General features: G+C 38.6%; 1 protein-coding gene across 4 annotated transcripts in view; it reads left to right on the top strand.

Annotated features, from left to right (window-relative positions):
* Positions 1 to 19369, top strand: part of efl1 (elongation factor like GTPase 1) — a 95536-nt gene that overhangs the window by 62034 nt on the left and 14133 nt on the right. For all 4 annotated transcript variants that reach the window (XM_057839971.1, XM_057839980.1, XM_057839954.1 and 1 more), the window contains 5 exons: positions 4125 to 4260; positions 4987 to 5118; positions 5205 to 5352; positions 10512 to 10641; positions 17279 to 17405. In XM_057839971.1, the coding sequence (XP_057695954.1) occupies positions 4125 to 4260; positions 4987 to 5118; positions 5205 to 5352; positions 10512 to 10641; positions 17279 to 17405 (673 nt within the window). The remainder of the gene's footprint in view (positions 1 to 4124; positions 4261 to 4986; positions 5119 to 5204; positions 5353 to 10511; positions 10642 to 17278; positions 17406 to 19369) is intronic.

The raw sequence follows: 19369 nt of genomic DNA, 5'->3' as shown, positions 1-19369 counted from the left end.
AATTCCGACAAGGAAAATCTACAGAAATAAAAAAGCATGAGAGCCCTCACATGGGGAAAACGTATTTCCTACCATGAAATTACAACGATCATGTTTCCGTTTTTTTCGTAGTCTTTCGATGCAAAATAAAAATGAGGAGAGTATTTGAAAAGCGCACTTCCGATGAATGTTGAAATACTTTATCTGTTACAGTACTTTAAAATCACCACGTATTTAAACAGGCCGGCGTGATCATACAGTAGGTCTTTCGACGTAAAGCTTGTTTGTGGTCATGTGACTTTACTGTCCCGTTGAATTTGAGTCATTTTCTATTCATTTGGTGACATTCCTGAGGGACTACCTTAAAAAGACAAAAAAAAAAGAGAGAGTGAAAGGCAACAGGAAATGATGTCAAATGCCCCATAATAAACTTGGTGCCTGGCATTGGCTGCCATTGGCTGCCATTGACGGCCATAGACGTTTTTTCATTCGTTGCCACCCTCCCACTTCAAACAGATTGGACGTCTACTAGTGATAAATTCATTCGAATTCACAGCGGAAAAGCGCTTGTTTTTCTATTTATTAGTTATTTTGTTGAATAATTTCCTGACCCGTGTATCGATAATTGTCATTTCACCATATAGTTAGATCATCCTTGTATCGCAAATCGTATTGTATCTGGAGGTAACCAGAGGTTCCTACCCCAAGTGTAAAGTCTGCAAAAAGACTTTTTCGTTACAGACAATGGAAGTCAAAGCTGTCGAGTCGCAAACAATCAGAGAAAAACACCATCGGCCTGTGCCAGCAGCTCTGTGTTTACAGTGAAATGAAATTAGTTGTATTTTCTTCATCAGAAATTGTTGTGACATTTTTTGGTCTTAAATGATATTTTTACCGTCTTGATTTTCAAATGTGTACAGGACCCCTGTAAACATGTAGATTCAAAAGGAAAAATTAAGGACACTAGCCCAAAGTAGTGGAGTAAGAATAGCGTTGCTTCACAAATCTACTCAAGTGAAAGTAAGAAGTGTGGCAGTGTAAGACTACTAGAAGTACATTTTTTCCAAAAACTTAGATAAATAAAAATAATATATTTTATTACTAGAGCGCTTTTTAAAACACGAAAAGACGCTTTACAAGAATGACGGGAACACAATGACTCAATTGGAATAACAAAACAATCAGAAAATTAGATTAATTCTGCATTTAACACCATCATCCCGGACATTCTTATTACAAAGCTGGACAACCCCCCCCACCCCCCTCGGACTTCCTGTCCAACAGACCCAAGACTGGGAGACTTGGCCCCCACCATTCTTCCACCCATACACTGAGCACCGGCTCACCACAGGGCTGCGTGCTGAGCCCCCTTCCTGTACTGCCTCTACACCTACGACTGCAGTCCAATCCAGAGGAGCAACACCTTTGTCAAGTTTGCTGATGACACCACAGTGGTTGGACTAATCTCACAGGCACCTTACAGACAGGAATTCCACAAACTCTCAGCCTGGTGCTCAGACAACAACCTGGCCCTGAACACCACCAAAACCAAAGAGGTCATTATGGACTTCAGGAGGAACGGTACCGCCCCGCCGCCCCTGTACATCAACGGCGAGTGTGTGGAGAGGGTCCACACCTTCAGGTTCCTGGGAGTCCAGATTTCAGATGACCTCTCATGGACAGCAAACATAACAGCTATCATAAAGAAAGCTCAGCAGCGTCTGCACTTCCTGCAAGTCCTCAGGAAGAACAAGCTGGATAGGAAGCTGCTGATGGCCTTCTACCACTCATCTATTGAGAGCCTGCTAACATACTGCATTTCCACCTGGTACGGGAGCTTCACTGCTGCAGACATGGAGAGGCTTCAGATGACAGTCAAGACAGTGCAGAGGATCATTGGCTGTCGTCTTCCCTCCCTGATGGTCATCTACTCCTCTCAATGCCTCAGCAGAGCTCTAAACACCCTCAAGGACAGCTCACATCCTGGTTCCCGGCTGTTTGAACTGCTCCCCTCTGGGAGACGCTATAGGTGTTTAAAAGCAAGAAGAAACAGACTGAGGAACAGTTTCTTTGCTAAAGCCATCTCCACCCCGAACAGCCATATGTAACACCACATCACCCAATGTCCAATATTCATTTACATGCAATATACTATGTGCAATACTTACTAAGTACAATATTCAATGCCTCACTGTCAACTTCTGCAACTTCTTTTCACACATATTCTATTTGCAAATCTTATTACGAGCTATATTAATCTGCAATATTCGATGCCTTCACAGTCAACTGCTGCTACTTCACTTCAATTATTTGCACTGCCTGAACATAGGACTACCTCATAAATGTTTTATATTTATTTAGATTTTATACTTTATTCTTGCAGGCCACTTTTGAGATTTTTTACTTGTCCTGCACTGAAAAGGGAGATGCTCCACAATTTCATTGTACAACCGTATAATGACAATAAAGGGCTATTCTATTCTAGATTAAAAGCAGGATAAGAGTAAATAAAAAGTTTAAGAGGTCAGCATAAGACTGAGATAAGGATCATGGTGGGTAAGAGAAATTTAACAAATGTAACAAAGTATATGTATTGCATTACTTCCCACCTCTGGACATGATCACAGATTAGAGAAAATGTGTTGTATTTATGAAATCAAGTGTAAAATTTTAACAGCATATTACATTTATTACTTGTAGCAATTCAGGGTGTAGCCCTGCCTGTTTTTAGTTGGGATAGATGCCAGCACCTCTGCCATCCACGTGAGGATAAGCAGCACGGAGGATGTTGGATGAATGTATTACTCATTCTATATATGATACTTTTTTTATTAGTCTAGAATTTTTTTTATTGCTTCTCTGAAGTAGGGCTGGGCGATATGACCTTAAACATGTATCACGATAAATTGAGCAGATTTATCTCGATAACGATAAATGACGATAAATTCGCCCAAGCGGACTGTTATATAATTTGAAAATCTGAATCAATGCATGAAATACAGATTAACTATTTCTTGTTGATTTATTTACCAGCATTCAATTTGATATACTGTATTTAACAATTGTACATGCAGTCTAAACATTAAGTTTATAAAAATGTATTGTAAGCAATAAGAATTCAAGTATGAACATTTATAACAGCGTGTATGACTTGAACATATTGTCAAAATCAATATGCCTGTGCAAACATGTAATTGTAACACAAATGACTTGCAGCTTGAACCGTACACTTCAAAAAGACAACTTATTGTTAATGGCTGCTGTGACATAATTATTAAATACAAGTGTTTACTTTATGGTTTAAGGGTTTTTTTCCCCCAGTGCATTTTTTAATAAATGCACGCACAATAAAAATAGCTGGGGCCATTTCTCGGTCATTATAAGTTTTGCCGTTGGATTGTACTTTATGCTGAATGCTTTACCATCACAAAAGCTATCAGAGGAATCACACACAGACGGATACAAAATAACGCCACATAGTAATTGCTAGATGCAGTCCGTGCCCAATCCACTCATTAAATTCAGCCATTTCGACAAGGTTAGAGCCGCTATCCGACTCCATAACGTTCATTTGTAGCGTTAGCCGCTAGCTAGCGTTAGCCTGGCTACCAGTAGAAAGCACTGAAAGCACCATCTCCGGAAATCGTGAGAACAAAGGAGGACAGCGGGTGAAAGCCCGTCTGGATGCCACCAAGAGTCTACTAAATGTCGGTTGAAAGTTTGGTGAACCGCAGTCCTTAAGCCACACTCCATCACGTTTTGCTTGTAGCGTTAGCTGCTAGCGTTAGCTTACCGGGCTTTTGTTTGATTGGCTTCCTGATGATCACGTGACTCCCTACGTAAGCACATTCACTGCTTTCTTAAAGGGGAATGAACATAGACGAACAACACAGAATCAAAGCGGGATGAAAAGACTATATTTTCTTGTTTTATTAATTTACCGAATTTACCGACATGGTCAGAATTACGTCGGTCATCGTTAAGAATTTCGGTGACGGTAAATTTAGGGTTTACCGCCCTGCTCTACTCTGAAGGTGTAGAAAGCCCAGGGGTCTTTCCATGGGTCATGGGTGTGCTCTAGCCTATCATAGCTGAATTTTGGCAACTCCTTTTTGTATGATTGTTCTGCCTCCTGTGCCTTCCAGCTACCAGAGCAGTGCAGTGCTTCTGACAGTTTGCCAGCGGTGCCTCATCTGTCCTGTTGTTCCATTGAAAATGTTTACCTGCTCATGGGTCGAGAACTGGAAGAGCTAGAAGAGGTGCCCTCTGGCAATGTGCTAGGTATAGTAGACAATTCATTTGCCAATTAGGGTTATGATTCTTTAAAAAAAAAAAAAGGTTTATGCATCCATGCATTTTGGTGAAATTGTGTAGAGATGCTTTGTTATCTCTCCCACAGCTCACTTGCTGTATATTTTCATTTCATTTTCATTCTTTTTATTCACTTCAATCATTGTTAACTCATTAGCTGCCATTGACGGTGCAGGTTGTCCAAGCTACACTGCTTGCTGGTCAAAAGTATTGGCACACCTGCAATTCTGTCTGATAATTCTCAATTTCTCCCAGAAAATGATTGCAATTACAAATGCTTTGGTTGTAATAGCTTCATTGATTTTGCTTGCAATGAAAAAACACAAAAGGGAATTATTATTATTTTTTTTTAAAATCATGATCATTTTACACAAAACTCCAAAAATCGGCCGGACAAAAGTATTGGCACCCTTTCAAAAATCATGTAATGCTTCTCTAATTTGTGTAATTAACAGCACCTGTTACGTACCTGTAGCACATTATAGGTGGTGGCAATAACTAGATCACACTTGCAGCCAGTTAAAATGGATTAAAGTTAACATATGACACATATGATGAAAATTGCAGTCCTCTCATCTCGTTAGTGAGATAACTTGCATAATTGGTGGCTGACTAAATACTTTTTTTGCCCCAGTGTAACTTCTATACATAGTAATATTTTTTTTTTTAATTACTACTCCCCCATACTTTTTTCAGGTCTGAAAGGTCTGGAAGATTTTATTTTGAAATCAGCTACTGTGTCTTCCACTCCTGCTTGCCCACCCTTCACCCCACTCAACTTTGAGGCGTCACCCATTGTACGCGTTGCCGTAGAACCAAAACACCCAGGTATGTTTCTGATAGTGGGCACAATTGTTTTTTCGTAAATACAGGTATGCCGTACTTTGGTTTTTTCATTATTCTGTATGCATCAGGTGAGATGCCAAAACTGGTGCATGGAATGCGTTTGTTGAACCAAGCAGACCCATGTGCTGAAGTGCTAATCCAGGAAACAGGCGAACATGTTTTGGTCACTGCTGGAGAGGTTCATCTCCAACGCTGCCTGGATGACCTCAAGGACAGGTCAGTGTCATTCTCTTCGTCACCAGAGTTGACTGTTCTTTTGCAACCTGTTATAAGTGTATACTAAATGAAATAATAACTGTAGACTTTGAAAGACTTATATTTTCCTCAACCACTGTTGTTTTTGGCAGCCCTTTTAATTTTTGTCTTAGTCTTTGGTTGAAAATATTTTTTAGTCTTAGTCATATTTTAGTCATTTCAGAATGTTTTCATCTTCGTCTAGTTTAGTTGAGAGTTTAAAATTAAAACATAAAATATTTTCATTTGTAAATTGTCATTTGTTTTAGTCCATAAATAAAGGTTTCCAACAATTTCAAATGAACGTAGACAGACAAGCACATATTGTAGCGTCTACAAGGACAATGCCAACTTTGGGATGACATACACACTCGGTAGAAAAAGCAGTATTTATTTTCAATTAAACCTACCAAGAAGCAACAAACTGTATGCATCCTCCAGATCAGGAGTCTCCAAACCGGTCCTAAAGGGCCGCTGTGGGTTCTGTTTTTTGTTCATACCGATCAAGCACTGACTTTTTAACCAATGTGGTTTCCACTAAAACAAGCAGGACCTGACTGCAATCAACTGATTACACTTATAAAACACCAGATTGGTGAAAAGGTCTGGTCTTGTTTTGTTGAAGTATGGGGGATGGTCAGTGATGCTGTGGGCTGTTTCGCTTCCAAAGGCCCTGGGAACCGTGTTAGGGTGCATGGCATCATGAATCCTTTGAAAGACCAGGACATTTTAAATCAAAATCTGTTGCCCTCTGCCCGAATGCTGAAGATGGGTCGTCACTGGGTCTTTCAGCAAGACAATGACCCTAAACATATGGCCAAATTTACATAGAAATGGTTCACCAGACACAAAATCAAGCTCCTCCCATGGCCATCTCAGTCCCCAGACCTCAACCCATTGAAAACCTGTGAGGTGAGCTGAAGAGGAGAGTACAGAGGAGAGGACCCAGGTCTGTGGATGATTTAGAGAGATTCTGCAAAGATGAATGGCTGAAGATCCCTCTTTCTGTCTTTTCCCATCTTTTGAAACATTATAGGAGAAGATTAGGTGCTGTTTTGTTGGCAAAAGGGGGTTGTACAAAGTATTAACACCAGCGGTGCTAATAATTATGACACACATTATTTGATGTCAAATAATTATTTCTTTATGTGGGATTTTTTTCCCCACTGAATACATGCACTTGTATTGAAGGTTGGATTTTTCTCTTTTTTTCCATTAAGGTCCCATATTATTTAGGAAATAAAAATATTAGAAGCTAAAAAACACATAATTATTATAAACCCAATAATTATAGAGGGCACTGTATATATATATATATATATATTAGGGCTGTCAAATGATTAAAATTTTTAATCGAGTTAATTACAGCTTAAAAATTAATTAATCGTAATTAATCGCAATTAATCGCAATTCAAACCATCTATAAAATATGCCATATTTTTCTGTAAATTATTGTTGGAATGGAAAGATAAGACACAAGATGGATATATACATTCAACATAAGGTACATAAGGACTATTTGTTTATTATAACAACAAATCAACAAGATGGGATTAACATTATTAACATTCTGTTAAAGCGATCCATGGATAGACAGACTTGTAGTTCTTAATAGAAAAATGTTAGTACAAGTTAGAGAAAGTTTATATTAAAATCCCTCTTAATGTTTTCGTTTTAATAAAATTTGTAAAATTTTCAATCAAAAAATAAACTAGTAGCCCGCCATTGTTGATGTCAATAATTACTTACTCAATGCTCATGGATGCCTATAAAATCAGTCGCACCCAAGCGCCAGCAGAGGGCGGCAAAACTCCATAAAACACAACAAGTGAGCGTTTCAATGTGTACTGTCATTTAAAACTCCCTGAGCGGGGCATCTGCGTTAATTGCGTCAAATATTTTAACGTGATTAATTTAAAAAATTAATTAACGCCCGTTAACGCGATAATTTTGACAGCCCTAATATATATATATATATATATTAGAGCTGAAACGAGTACTCGAGCAACTCGAGTAACTCGAGTTTAAAAACTGATCCGAGTAATTTTATTCATCTCGAGTAATCGTTTATTTTGACAGCTCTAAGCATCACATTTTGCTCGGACTACTTTCAATGCGGGACAACGAGCTGTCACGTGCGGAGAGGAAGAAGGAAAAAAAAAAAAACTTACTGCAGCCGACAGCCACCACAAACGACGCGGACGTTGCTAAATACTAGCCCGCACGATGCTACATTGGTAACAGGTACCGTCTGATGTGTCTCATAGAGATCACATGTATGTTGAACTAGATGCCAAATGACAGACTCGGCTGCGTCTGGGCAGCGTTCGTAAACAGCCGCCATCTTAAAGCAGTAGAGCGCTAAGCGCTAATAAAGAGCGCTAAGCTCTAATAAATAAGATTAACGTTACTGTCGCTACTAGCTCACGTAACGTTAGCCCTGCAGAGGGCTAGGTTTCAATTAATTATGACCACTGTCGATGCGTGGCTAATGTGTCTTACATACAGGCTTTAACATAACATAGCGTTGTGGAGTGATGAGGGTGTAAAATAAAAACTTAATCATGCTAACTATCAATTTTAGCTCAGTAGTCATTGCTGGATAAAACACCAAGTAGCACTGGTCCCTAATGTGCTCCAATACATCCTGTATCATACATTTATTTTGAACACTGCAAAAACTCAAAACTCCTATCAGGACTTACAGTTTAGACCAGACATGTCCAAAGTCCGGCCCGGGGGCCAAATGCGGCCCGTGGTCAAATTTCATCCGGCCCCCAGCCTCTTTCATGACATCAATAATGTCTGGCCCGCACACAGACCTAATAAATTGCTCAGCAAGAATGCTACCAGCATATGAAGTAGCTTACATGCTAAATGCTGCTTCTCATTTATCCACTAAAAGGCAGCAGCACTCTAAACAACATTACCCCGCATGACATTTTACTCCCAATTTTCTAAAAATCGACAATCAACAACAACAACAAAAAAGTTGACTGCGACGGCCGACGCTTCAAGGATAGGTGGAAATTGGACTATTTCTTCACTAAAATATGCAAAAACTGTGTCTGCCGCATTTGCGAAGAGACAGTCACTGTTTTTAATGAGTTCAATGTGAGGCGTATTACCAAACAGACACGCTGACATGTACGACAAGATTACAGAGAAGATACGTAGCGAGAAATTGAAGCAACTTTAAGCTAGTTTAATTTTACAGCGAGAAGAGATGAAAGAGAATGCCACAAAGGTGAGTTGAAACAATTTGTGGAAATTATTAAGTAAAAAAATAATAAAGCAATTGTGACACACAGAATGGCTTGCTAAAATTTGCTTAAATATATTGTTCTACATAAAGGACGTCAGCCAAAGTCGGCCCCCCTCATTTTTACCACACCAAATCTGGCCCCCTTTGCAAAAAGTTTGGACACCCCTGGTTTAGACTAACTTAAAACTTAACTAGAACTTAAAAATGGCTTGACACAAAGAGAAATTCAATTGAAACACGTGGGAAAAAATATTTTAAGTGATGTGTGTTATCAAGCGTAACGGCATTTTTAGGTAATATATGTATATATAGATACATATTAGGGCTGTCAAAATTATCGCGTTAACGCGCGGTAATTAATTTTTTAAATTAATCACGTTAAAATATTTGACGCAATTAACGCACATGTCCCGCTCAGACAGTATTCTGCCTTTTGGTAAGTTTTACAGCAAGGCTTTTTGTGCTGCAGCAGAACAGCGAACTCTTGTGGTCGCTTTGCGACATGGTTTATTTTTTTCTTGCCAGTTCATATGGCTGCACGACGTCTCGGGCTGACGCCTACGTTGTAATGTTGTGCTTATATGATCCTTGGACAAGATTTGTCCGTAAGTATGGTTGTTGTAAAGAATGTACATATTATGTTAGTAAGCGAAATGTTCTATTTTTTGTATGAGACGCTTTTTGTTTATGTTTAGTGAACCTGTATAGCGTGCTAAGCTAACGTTGTTGCTAATGCAATGCTTGTGTACTTTTTTTTTGTAGTTTTATGACGGTCTAAAGAGGACAATGGTTTGAGGCTATTTTATTAATAAATCAGATGAAAAAGGAAGAAATGTGATTATTAAGTCGTCGTTCACTAGCTGTCTAGCTTTGGAAAAAGTAGATGCTTCGGAGTGAGGACAGCATAGACAGATTTAAATGACAGTAGAGTGAAATGCTCACTACAGTCCTTATGTACCGTATGTTGAATGTACAGTGGGGAGAACAAGTATTGGAGTGCAGTGTATCAAATACTTGTTCTCCTACTTGTTCTCCCCACTGTATATATCCATCTTGTGTCTTATCTTTCTATTCCAACAATTTATTTTACAGAATACATATAATTTACAGAAAAATATGGCATATTTTATAGATGGTTTGAATTGCGATTAATTACGATTAATTAATTTTTAAGCTGTAATTAACTCGATTAAAAATTTTAATCGTTTGACAGCCCTAATATATATATATATATATATATATATATATATATATATATATATATATATATATATATGTATATATATTTTAATAAGATCCAAAAGTTTTTTGAGTGAAAGCAGTGAATAGTCTTTTTTTTTTAATTCTAGTTACATCTGAGATGCAATTGTTGGCTGTTTTCAACAATATACATTGAAAATAAAGACATTGATTGACTGAAAATGGTTCAAGATTAGATGAAATGTCTTGTTTTCTCATGTATATTTATAATTGCTCTTCACCTAAAAATATATTTGTTTTATCCGCTTACTCGATTAATCGATAGAATTTTCAGTCGATTACTCGATTACTAAAATATTCAATAGCTGCAGCCCTAATATATATATATATATATATATTTTTGTTGTTGTTGTTGTTGTTGTTGTTTTTTTGTTTTTTTTGTTTTTTGTTTTTGCAAACAGAGTGGTATCGGAAGGGTATTGGCTGATACTGCACAGCCAGGTATCAGGCCCAAAAAATGGTATCGATGCAACACTACTAACAAAAAGTCAAGTGCTAATATGCTTCTCCAAAATACAATTTACAAATGTTTTGAGTTATAAGCAAGTTCACAGAATGAAATAGTCATATCTCAAAGTACCACTATATGACACTATTCTCAATTTAATTCTTTAAGGTTTGCTAAAATCGAGATCAGCGCATCTAAGCCAATCATTCCCTTCCGAGAGACAGTGGTGCGCCCTCCGAAAGTGGACATGGTGAATGAAGAGCTTGGCAAGCAGGAAAAAGTGGCTGTCATTCATCAGGTGGGCAAACATTTCCCTTTTTGTCAACACTCGCATTGTTCATCTCTGATCTGTGGCAAGTACAATATGTATCTTTATACACCACCAGCAATATTTGTACCGATCCAGTACGGTGTGATTCAGCACAACTTGATCCAAAGCAATGCAATTTGCTTCGATTTTCTAAACTCAGGCAAATGAAGTATGCAAATGTGTGCCTTCACAATGAAATAATTACAGATTACTTTTTAAATTTAGCAGCACTTTTATAAACATCTGGATACTAATTGACAGTAAGGCGTCCAGTGTAATATGCTTAAAGAAATTTGATTCATCCTACCCTATACAGTCTTGTATACAATATACTGCTTCAAACAAACTCCACCCAAACTACCATAATATAATAATACGGTATTATGTTGACTACGGAAGCTTTGGTTCTAATGCATCGGAGAGAATCTTATTCACGATTCAAAAATAAAACCAAGTGAAAGTGGATTTTAAAGGGTTTTTTCTTTTCTTTTTTTTTTTTTTTTTTAAAGGTTATAGACTGCCTCAGAGAACACCAGTAAGACTTGTGGTTTCTGACTAGAGCACCTCAGGGTGCTAAAGCGTCTTTATTTGGTTAATAAAGATATTTTTGTTCAATCAAATACAGTGGTATGAAAAAGGATCTGAACCTTTTGGAATGTCTCACATTTCTGCATAAAATCACCATCAAATTTGATCTGATCTTGTCAAAATCACACTGATGTAAAAAACAGTGTCTGCTTTAACTAAAACTACCACATAACAGTTATAGGTTTTCATCTTTTAATGAGGATAGTATGCAAACAATGACAGAAGGGGGGAAAATTTAGAAGTTAATCCTCTGCCTATGGAGTCTTAATGAGCAATCAAAACCACTTTTTACCAAACAATTTAAGTCAGGTGTGTGCTCACACACTGATGAGTGATGTAAAGCTGCCCTACCCACTATAAAACACACACCTGATAAGAATTGTCTTGATGAGAAGCATTGTCTGATGTTCATCATGACTCGGTCAAAAGAGCTGTAAGAAGACCTGCGATCAAGGATTGTTGATTTGTATAAAGCTGGGAAGGGATACAGAACCATCTCTAAAGGTCTGGATGTTCATCATTCGACAGTCAGAGAAGTTGTCTACAAATGGAGTGAGTTTGGCACTGTTGCTTCTCCCAAGGAGTGGCTGTCCAGCAAAGGTAACGCCAAGAGTTCAGCGCAGAATACTCGGAGAGTTGAAAAAGAACCCTAGCGTGTCTGCTAAATACACTGGCACAGTCCAACATCTATGTGCACACATAAAATATACAGTGTATCACAAAAGTGAGGACACCCCTTGTATTTCTGCAGATATTTAAGTATATCTTTTCATGGGACAACACAGACAAAATGACACTTTGACACAATAAAAAGGAGTCTGTGTGCAGCGTATATAATAGAGTTCATTTATTTTCCCTTCAAAATAACTCAAAATATAACCATCAATATCTAAACTCCTATCTAAAACTATGGCCAAGAGTGGTGTTCATGGGAGGACTCCACAGAGGAAGCCACGGCTGTCGGAAAAAAAAAAAACATTGTTTCTCGTTTAAAGTTTGCAAAAAGTCACTTGGACAAATTTTGGCAAAATATTTTGTGAACTGATGAAAACAAAGCTGAATTGTTTGGGAGTAACGCACAACGTCATGTGTGGAGGAAAAATGAAACGGCTCACCAACGTCCACACCTCATCCCCACTGTAATGCATGGTGGAGGGAGCATCATGATTTGGGGCTGTTTTGCTGCGTCAGAGACTGGACAACTTGCAATCATTAACAGAAGAATGAATTCAAAAGTTTATCAGGACATTTTGCAGGAAAACCTGAGGCGGTCTGTCAGAATGTTGAAGCTAAAAAGAGGATGGATGCTGCAACAAGACAATGATCCAAAACACAGAAGTAAAACAACTTCAGAATGGTTTCAGAAGAACAAAATACAGGTTCTGGAATGTCCATGTCAAAGGCCAGACTTGAACCCCATTGAGATGCTGTGGCATGACCTAAACTCAGCGATTTATGCAAGACATCCCAGGAATCTGACTGAACTACAGCAGTTTTGTAGAGAGGAATGGGCAAAGATTAGTGCTGATCGATGTGCCAGACTGCTCTGCAGCTACAGAAAGCGTCTGGTTGAAGTTATTGTTGCGAAGGGGGGGAGGGGTCACAAAATATTAAATGTAATGGTTTACTTACTTGTTTTCCCCCTTCTGTCATTGTTTGCATGCTACCCTGATCAAAATATGAAAACCAATAAGTGTTTGGGTAGTTTTAGTCAAAGCAGACACTGTTTTTTCATCTGTGTGATTTTGACAAAGATCAGATCTTATTTGATGGGGATTTTATGCAGAAATTTGAGAAATTCCAAAAGTTTCAGATACTTTTTCATTCCACTGTATTTCTCTGTTACGTCTGTTACGTCTGTTTATGTAAATATCCCATATTGAAACATTCACACCTGCAGCTCATAAAGATGCACTCTATAGATTGGTATCACATAGATTTACAAATTTCACATGGAGGTCATGCATACTAAAATATTCAAATATTAAAAAGAAAATTGTCATAAATGATTGTGTACATACACTACTGTTCAAAAGTTTGGGGTCAAATCGACCCCAAACTTTTGAACTGTAGTGTGTCATATGGGATTTTTCATTATGTACATTACGGTTCAAAAGTTTGGGGTCGCTTTGACCCCAAACTTTTGAACGGTTGGCGTGTACATAATTGCACTGTGGATCGTGATGACTTTCAAGTCAATACTGCACTCAACTCAGATGTTGTGTAGTTATAACTGTTACTGTAAACCAGTGCTTCTCAATTATTTTCTGTTACGCCCCCCCAAGGAAGACGTAAATGTTTTGCGCCCCCCCCAACTCTCTGCCGCCACTGTAAATAGTATCATTTGTCTATAATATAACTATTATAAGTACGCCTCAGCCTAACATTGTCCTTTTTTTCTATTAAAGAAAAAAAGTAACATTGATCAACTTATAATAAAGTATAACTTTATTAACATTGTTTTGCTTGTAACAGAAAAGACTTAACGCACATCAATTTGCCTGAAGTAATAAATAAATAAATAAATAAATAAGTCACATCCAAACTGTAAAAATACACTCAAGGTCATTTTTGACCATTTGATACTGAAAAATAAAATGTAATAAAATCAGTAAATAATAACAAATTCAAATTGATTAGAAACATTTACTCTTCAAGACAACATGCCAAAAAAATTTGACCGAAAAAAACAAAACTGAATAGAAGGGGGGAAAAAGTGTCTTTGGACAGAAGGAAAGTTTTTATTTTCGCTGATTCACCACAGTGCTCACTGGTTTACTGATATAACACTGACAAAGCGGGACGATTGTGACAATTGGCAATATTCGGCACGTTTTCGCTGAAAAACAATCAAGCGGCTTATCAATGAGATTGAGGTCTAATGTCTTTTAAGTGGCGTCTTAACTGATTTGGCTTCAGACTCTCCGCTATAATCATTTTTAGACTCAGCAAACAGTGGTCTTTCCTCATTTCCCACTATATTAAAAGTCAAAGCCAAAAGGCAAACGGCCCGAAAAAAGCGCATTCTCGGCGGCCGAGGGAGAACCGTAGGTGAGGGCGGTGGTCGTGACGATCCCAAGCCGAAAACGGCACTTCTCGGCCGGACACGTGAGAACCGGAGAAGACAGTGGGTCGCAGCGTGAGCCCAGCTCTACTCGAGTCTCTTCCGTGTGCTCTTGCTTACCTTCAAAAATACTGCACGCACTTTGAAAATGAGAGCGCCACTGCCACCCACGGAGTGGATGTGCAAGTACCCTTTATTCTAGTACGGCCAAAAAAAAAAAAAGCATGTTCCCCGAGGTCACTCGCGCCACCCCTGGCATCGCTCTGCGCCCCCCTGGGGGGGGGCGTCCCACCATTTGAGAAGTACTGCTGTAAACAAAGAAATAGTCAAACCCTGATTGACTTCACATCTTACTGTTCACAGTGCCGCTCATGACAGGCACAATGTTTTCCTCCGCATTCGTGAAGCTCATGTTCAGTGAGGAAAATAAGTATTTGAACAGCCTGTGATTTTGCAAGTTCTCCCACTTGAAAATGATGGGTGGGTTTGTCCACTGCTTGTCCACTGTGAGTGAGATTTAAAAAAAAAAAAAAAAAAATCTGAGTGTATGATTTTTTTTAAACAATTTATTTGGATTGTACTGCTGCAAATACACTGCTAGCCAAAAATTTTGGCACCTCTGCAATTCTGTCAAATAATGCTCAATTTCTCCCTCCTAATATTGTCATTTATTTTGCTTGCAATGGAAAAAAATAAAAGAGAATGAAATAATGTTTTAAATCATTATCATTTTACACAAAAATTACAAAAATGGGCCGGAGAAAAAGTGTTGGCACCCTCAGCCTAATCCTTGGTAGCACAACCTTCAGACAATGAGTTTCTTACAATGCTCTGCTGGAATTTTAGACCAACCAGTCTCCAGTGCTTTCTCTCCAACCTTTTCTAGTGCTTTTTGAAGTGTGTTTTTGTCATTGTTCAGCTGGAACACCCATGACCTCTGAAGGAGACCCAGCTTTCTCACACTGGGCCCTACATTATGCTGCAAAATTTGTTGGTAGTCTTCAGACTTCATAATGCCATGCACACGGTCAAGCAGTCTAGTGCCAGAGGTAGCAAAGCAACCCCAAAACATCAGGGAACCTTCGCCATGTTTGACTGTGGGGACTGTGTTCTTTTCTTTGAAGGCCTCATTTTTTCCCGTGTGAACTCGGTGTTGATGCCTTTTCCCAAAAAGCTCTACTTTCTTTCTCATCTGACCAGAGAACATTCTTTCAAAACATTTTTGGCTTTTTCAGGGAAGTTTTGGTAAACTCCAGCCTGGCTCCAAACAGCTTGAACATGTTTGGATGTTAGTCGAGGTTCTTTATCCACCATCGGCAAAATCTATTGTGAAATCTCTCTTCAATTTTTCCTTTCCATCCACACCTAGGGAGGTTAGCCACAGTGCCATGGGCCTTACACTTATTGATAAAACAGTGCATGATAGATACAGGAACGTTCAGGTCTTTGGAGATGGACTTGTAGCCTTGAGAATGGCCATGCCTCCTCACAATTTTGCTTCTCAAGTCCTCAGACAGTTCTTTGGTTTTCTTTCTTTTCTCTATGCTCAATGTGGTACACACAAGGACACAGGACAGAGGTTGAGTCACCTTTAATCCATTTTACTGGCTGCAAGTGCGGTTTAGTTATTGCCGCCACCTGTTATGTGCAACAGGTAAGTAACAGGTGATTTTAATTACACAAATTAGACAAGCATCACATGATTTTTCAAAGGGTGCCAATGCCTTTGTCCTGCCCATTTTTGGAGTTTTCTGTAAAATGTAGGGCTGTCAAACGATTAAAATTTTTAATCGAGTTGATCACAACTTAAAAATTAATCGTAATTAATCGCAATTCAAACATCTATAAAATATGCCATATTTTTCAGTAAATTATTGTTGGGATGGAAAGATAAGACACAAGACGGATATATATACATTCAACATTCTATACATAAGTACTGCATTTGTTTATTATAACAATAAATCAACAAGATGGCATTAACATTACTAACATTCTATTAAAGTGATCCATGGATAGAAAGGCTTGTAGTTCTTAAAAGATAAATGTTAGTACAAGTTATAGAAATTTTATATTAAAACCCCTCTTAATGTTTTCGTTTTAATAAAATTTGTAAAATTTTCAAACAAAAAATAAACTAGTAGCTCGCCAATGTTGATGTCAATAATTACACAATGCTCATTGTGCTGAAACCCATAAAATCAGTCGCACCCAAGCGCCAGCAGAGGGCGACAAAACACCAAAAAACACAAGTAACAAGTGGATATGACACTGTGCTGTCATTTTATTCTGTTTGAGCGGGGCATGTGCGTTAAATGCATCAAATAATTTAACACGATTAATTAAAAAGATTAAGTACAATAATTTTGACAGCCCTAGTAAAATGATAATGATTTAAAATGATTTTTCATTTTTTTGTGTTTTTTCATTGCAAGCAAAATAAATGAAGATATTACTACCAAAGCATTTGTAATTGCAATCATTTTCTGGGAGAAATTGAGCGTTATCTGACAGAATTGCAGGGGTGCCAATACTTTTGACCAGCACTGTACCATGAAAGTTTCAAACCCGCCCATCATTTCCAAGTTGGAGAACTTGAAAAAAAAAATCACAGGGTGTTCAAATAGTTATTTTCCTCACTGTATATAGTATTTGGTCGGGTACATCTAAGTCTAGTAAAGTCATATACTGTATTTTGATGTTTCTCTAACGCCCTAATGATTGTGGCACAAAAAAATCACCCCCTTAAATGACTGTTATAATGGTCAATAATAATGTTTCATTTTCTACAGCCCAGTGCTTCACTTGACTTTTTTTTAACATGGAAAATAAACGTTACAGACTGCTCTTTTCAGTTTATGAAAATATTATCAACAATTAGTCATGAAAACAAATAACAGGTTTTATTATGTCAGCATTATTGGCATTTCCAAAATAATCAAAGAAGTGTATGTGTTCTCGTGTTCGTGTCAGGTTAAAGAGGAAGGCTCTCGTGTTCGTTCTTCAGAGACGCTTCATGTCGACAGTAGCGGTTTGGTCACCATCACCACCCCCAGTAAACATGCCACAGTCAGCGTCCGTGCAATCCCCTTGCCGCAGGGTAAGACCAAAATATACACTCACCGGCCACTTTATTAGGTACACCATGCAAGTAACGGGTTGGACCCCCTTTTGCCTTCAGAACTGCCTCAATTCTTCGTGGCATAGATTCAACAAGGTGCTGGAAGCATTCCTCAGAGAGTTTGGTCCATATTGACATGATGGCATCACACAGTTGGTGATTTGAGTGACTTTGAACGTGGCATGGTTGTTGGTGCCAGACGGGCTGGTCTGAGTATTTCAGAAACTGCTGATCTACTGGGATTTTCACGCACAACCATCTCTAGGGTTTACAGAGAATGGTCCGAAAAAGAAAAAATATCCAGTGAGCGGCAGTTCTGTGGGCGGAAATGCCTTGTTGATGCCAGAGGTCAGAGGAGAATGGCAAGACTGGTTAGAGCTGATAGAAAGGCAACAGTGACTCAAACAACCACCCGTTACAACCAAGGTAGGCAGAAGAGCATCTCTGAACGCACAGTACGTCGAACTTTAAGGCAGCTGGGCTACAGCAGCAGAAGACTATGCCGGGTGCCACTCCTTTCAGCTAAGAATAGGAAACTGAGGCTACAATTTGCACAAGCTCATCGAAATTGGACAATAGACGATTGGAAAAACGTTGCCTGGTCTGATGAGTCTCGATTTCTGATGCGACATTCGGATGGTAAGGTCAGGATTTGGCGTCAACGACATGAATTCATGGATCCATCCTGCCTTGTATCAACGGTTCAGGCTGGTGGTGGTGGTGTAATGGTGTGGGGAATATTTTCTTGGCACGTTGGAATGCCACAGCCTACCTGAGTATTGTTGCTGACCATGTCCATCCCTTTATGACCACAATGTACCCAACTTCTGTTGGCTACTTTCAGCAGGATAATCCGCCATGTCATAAAGCTGGAATCATCTCAGACTGGTTTCTTGAACATGATAATGAGTTCACTGTACTCAATTTGCCTCCACAGTCAGCAGATCTCAATCCAATAGAGCATCTTTGGAATGTGGTGGAACGGGAGATTGGCATCATGGATGTGCAGCCGACAAATCTGCACCAACTGTGTGATGCCATCATATCAATATGGACCAAACTCTCTGAGGAATGCTTCCAGCACCATGTTGAATCTATGCCACAAAGAATTGAGGCAGTTCTGAAGGCAAAAGGGGGTCCAACCCGTTATTAGCATGGTGTACCGTGGTGGCCGGTGAGTGTACACCAATAATTAACTTGGTTTTCATGGCTCTGAATGTTTGCTACTGTACTGGTATAGTGCAAGCAGCATGAATTTTTTTCCTGTTCAGTGACATTTTAAATGTGATATAAAATTATTGTGTGTGTGCCCTGCAACTGTCCGGCGACCAGAGGTGGGTAGAGTAACCAAAAATTGTACTCAAAAAAGAGTAGCTTTACTTTAAAATAATATTACGCAAGTAAAAGCAGTTATCTAAAATATTTACTCAAGTACAAGTAAATAAGTGTTCAGTGAAATATAGTCAAGTAATGAGTGGCTGCTAACGATGTCAGATTTTTTTTTAAACAATGACATATATTTTAAATCAGCATAACGTCATTTATATGAACTGTTACTAAGGCAAAAAAAAAAAAAAAAAAAAAATCCATGAAAATCATTGAATTCTGACTAAAAAGACCTACGAAAATGAGACCTCACCAGTCCAAGGGCATGAGTGCCCTTTAGTGGAATAACATTTCTTACTATAAAATCAAAATGATCATGTATTCATTTTTGCATGCTCTATCGCTGCCAAAATAAAAAATGGTAGGTAAGGGGGGAAAGGTGTTGAAAGCCATGTTTTCGAGTAATGTTGACGGCAGTGCTCTATGTAAAAAATAATTAATGATGTCACGTGATTGAAAGGGCCGGCGTGATCATAGGACTTCCTACTGCAAGCTTGTGTGTGGTCATTTGACTGTATTGTTACGTACGGTTTGGTATACAGTGCCTTGCAAAAGTA

This window comes from Corythoichthys intestinalis, chromosome 1 (assembly GCF_030265065.1).
Source record: "Corythoichthys intestinalis isolate RoL2023-P3 chromosome 1, ASM3026506v1, whole genome shotgun sequence".
NCBI lineage: Eukaryota > Metazoa > Chordata > Actinopteri > Syngnathiformes > Syngnathidae > Corythoichthys > Corythoichthys intestinalis.
This window is presented reverse-complemented; position numbering and strand designations above follow the sequence as displayed.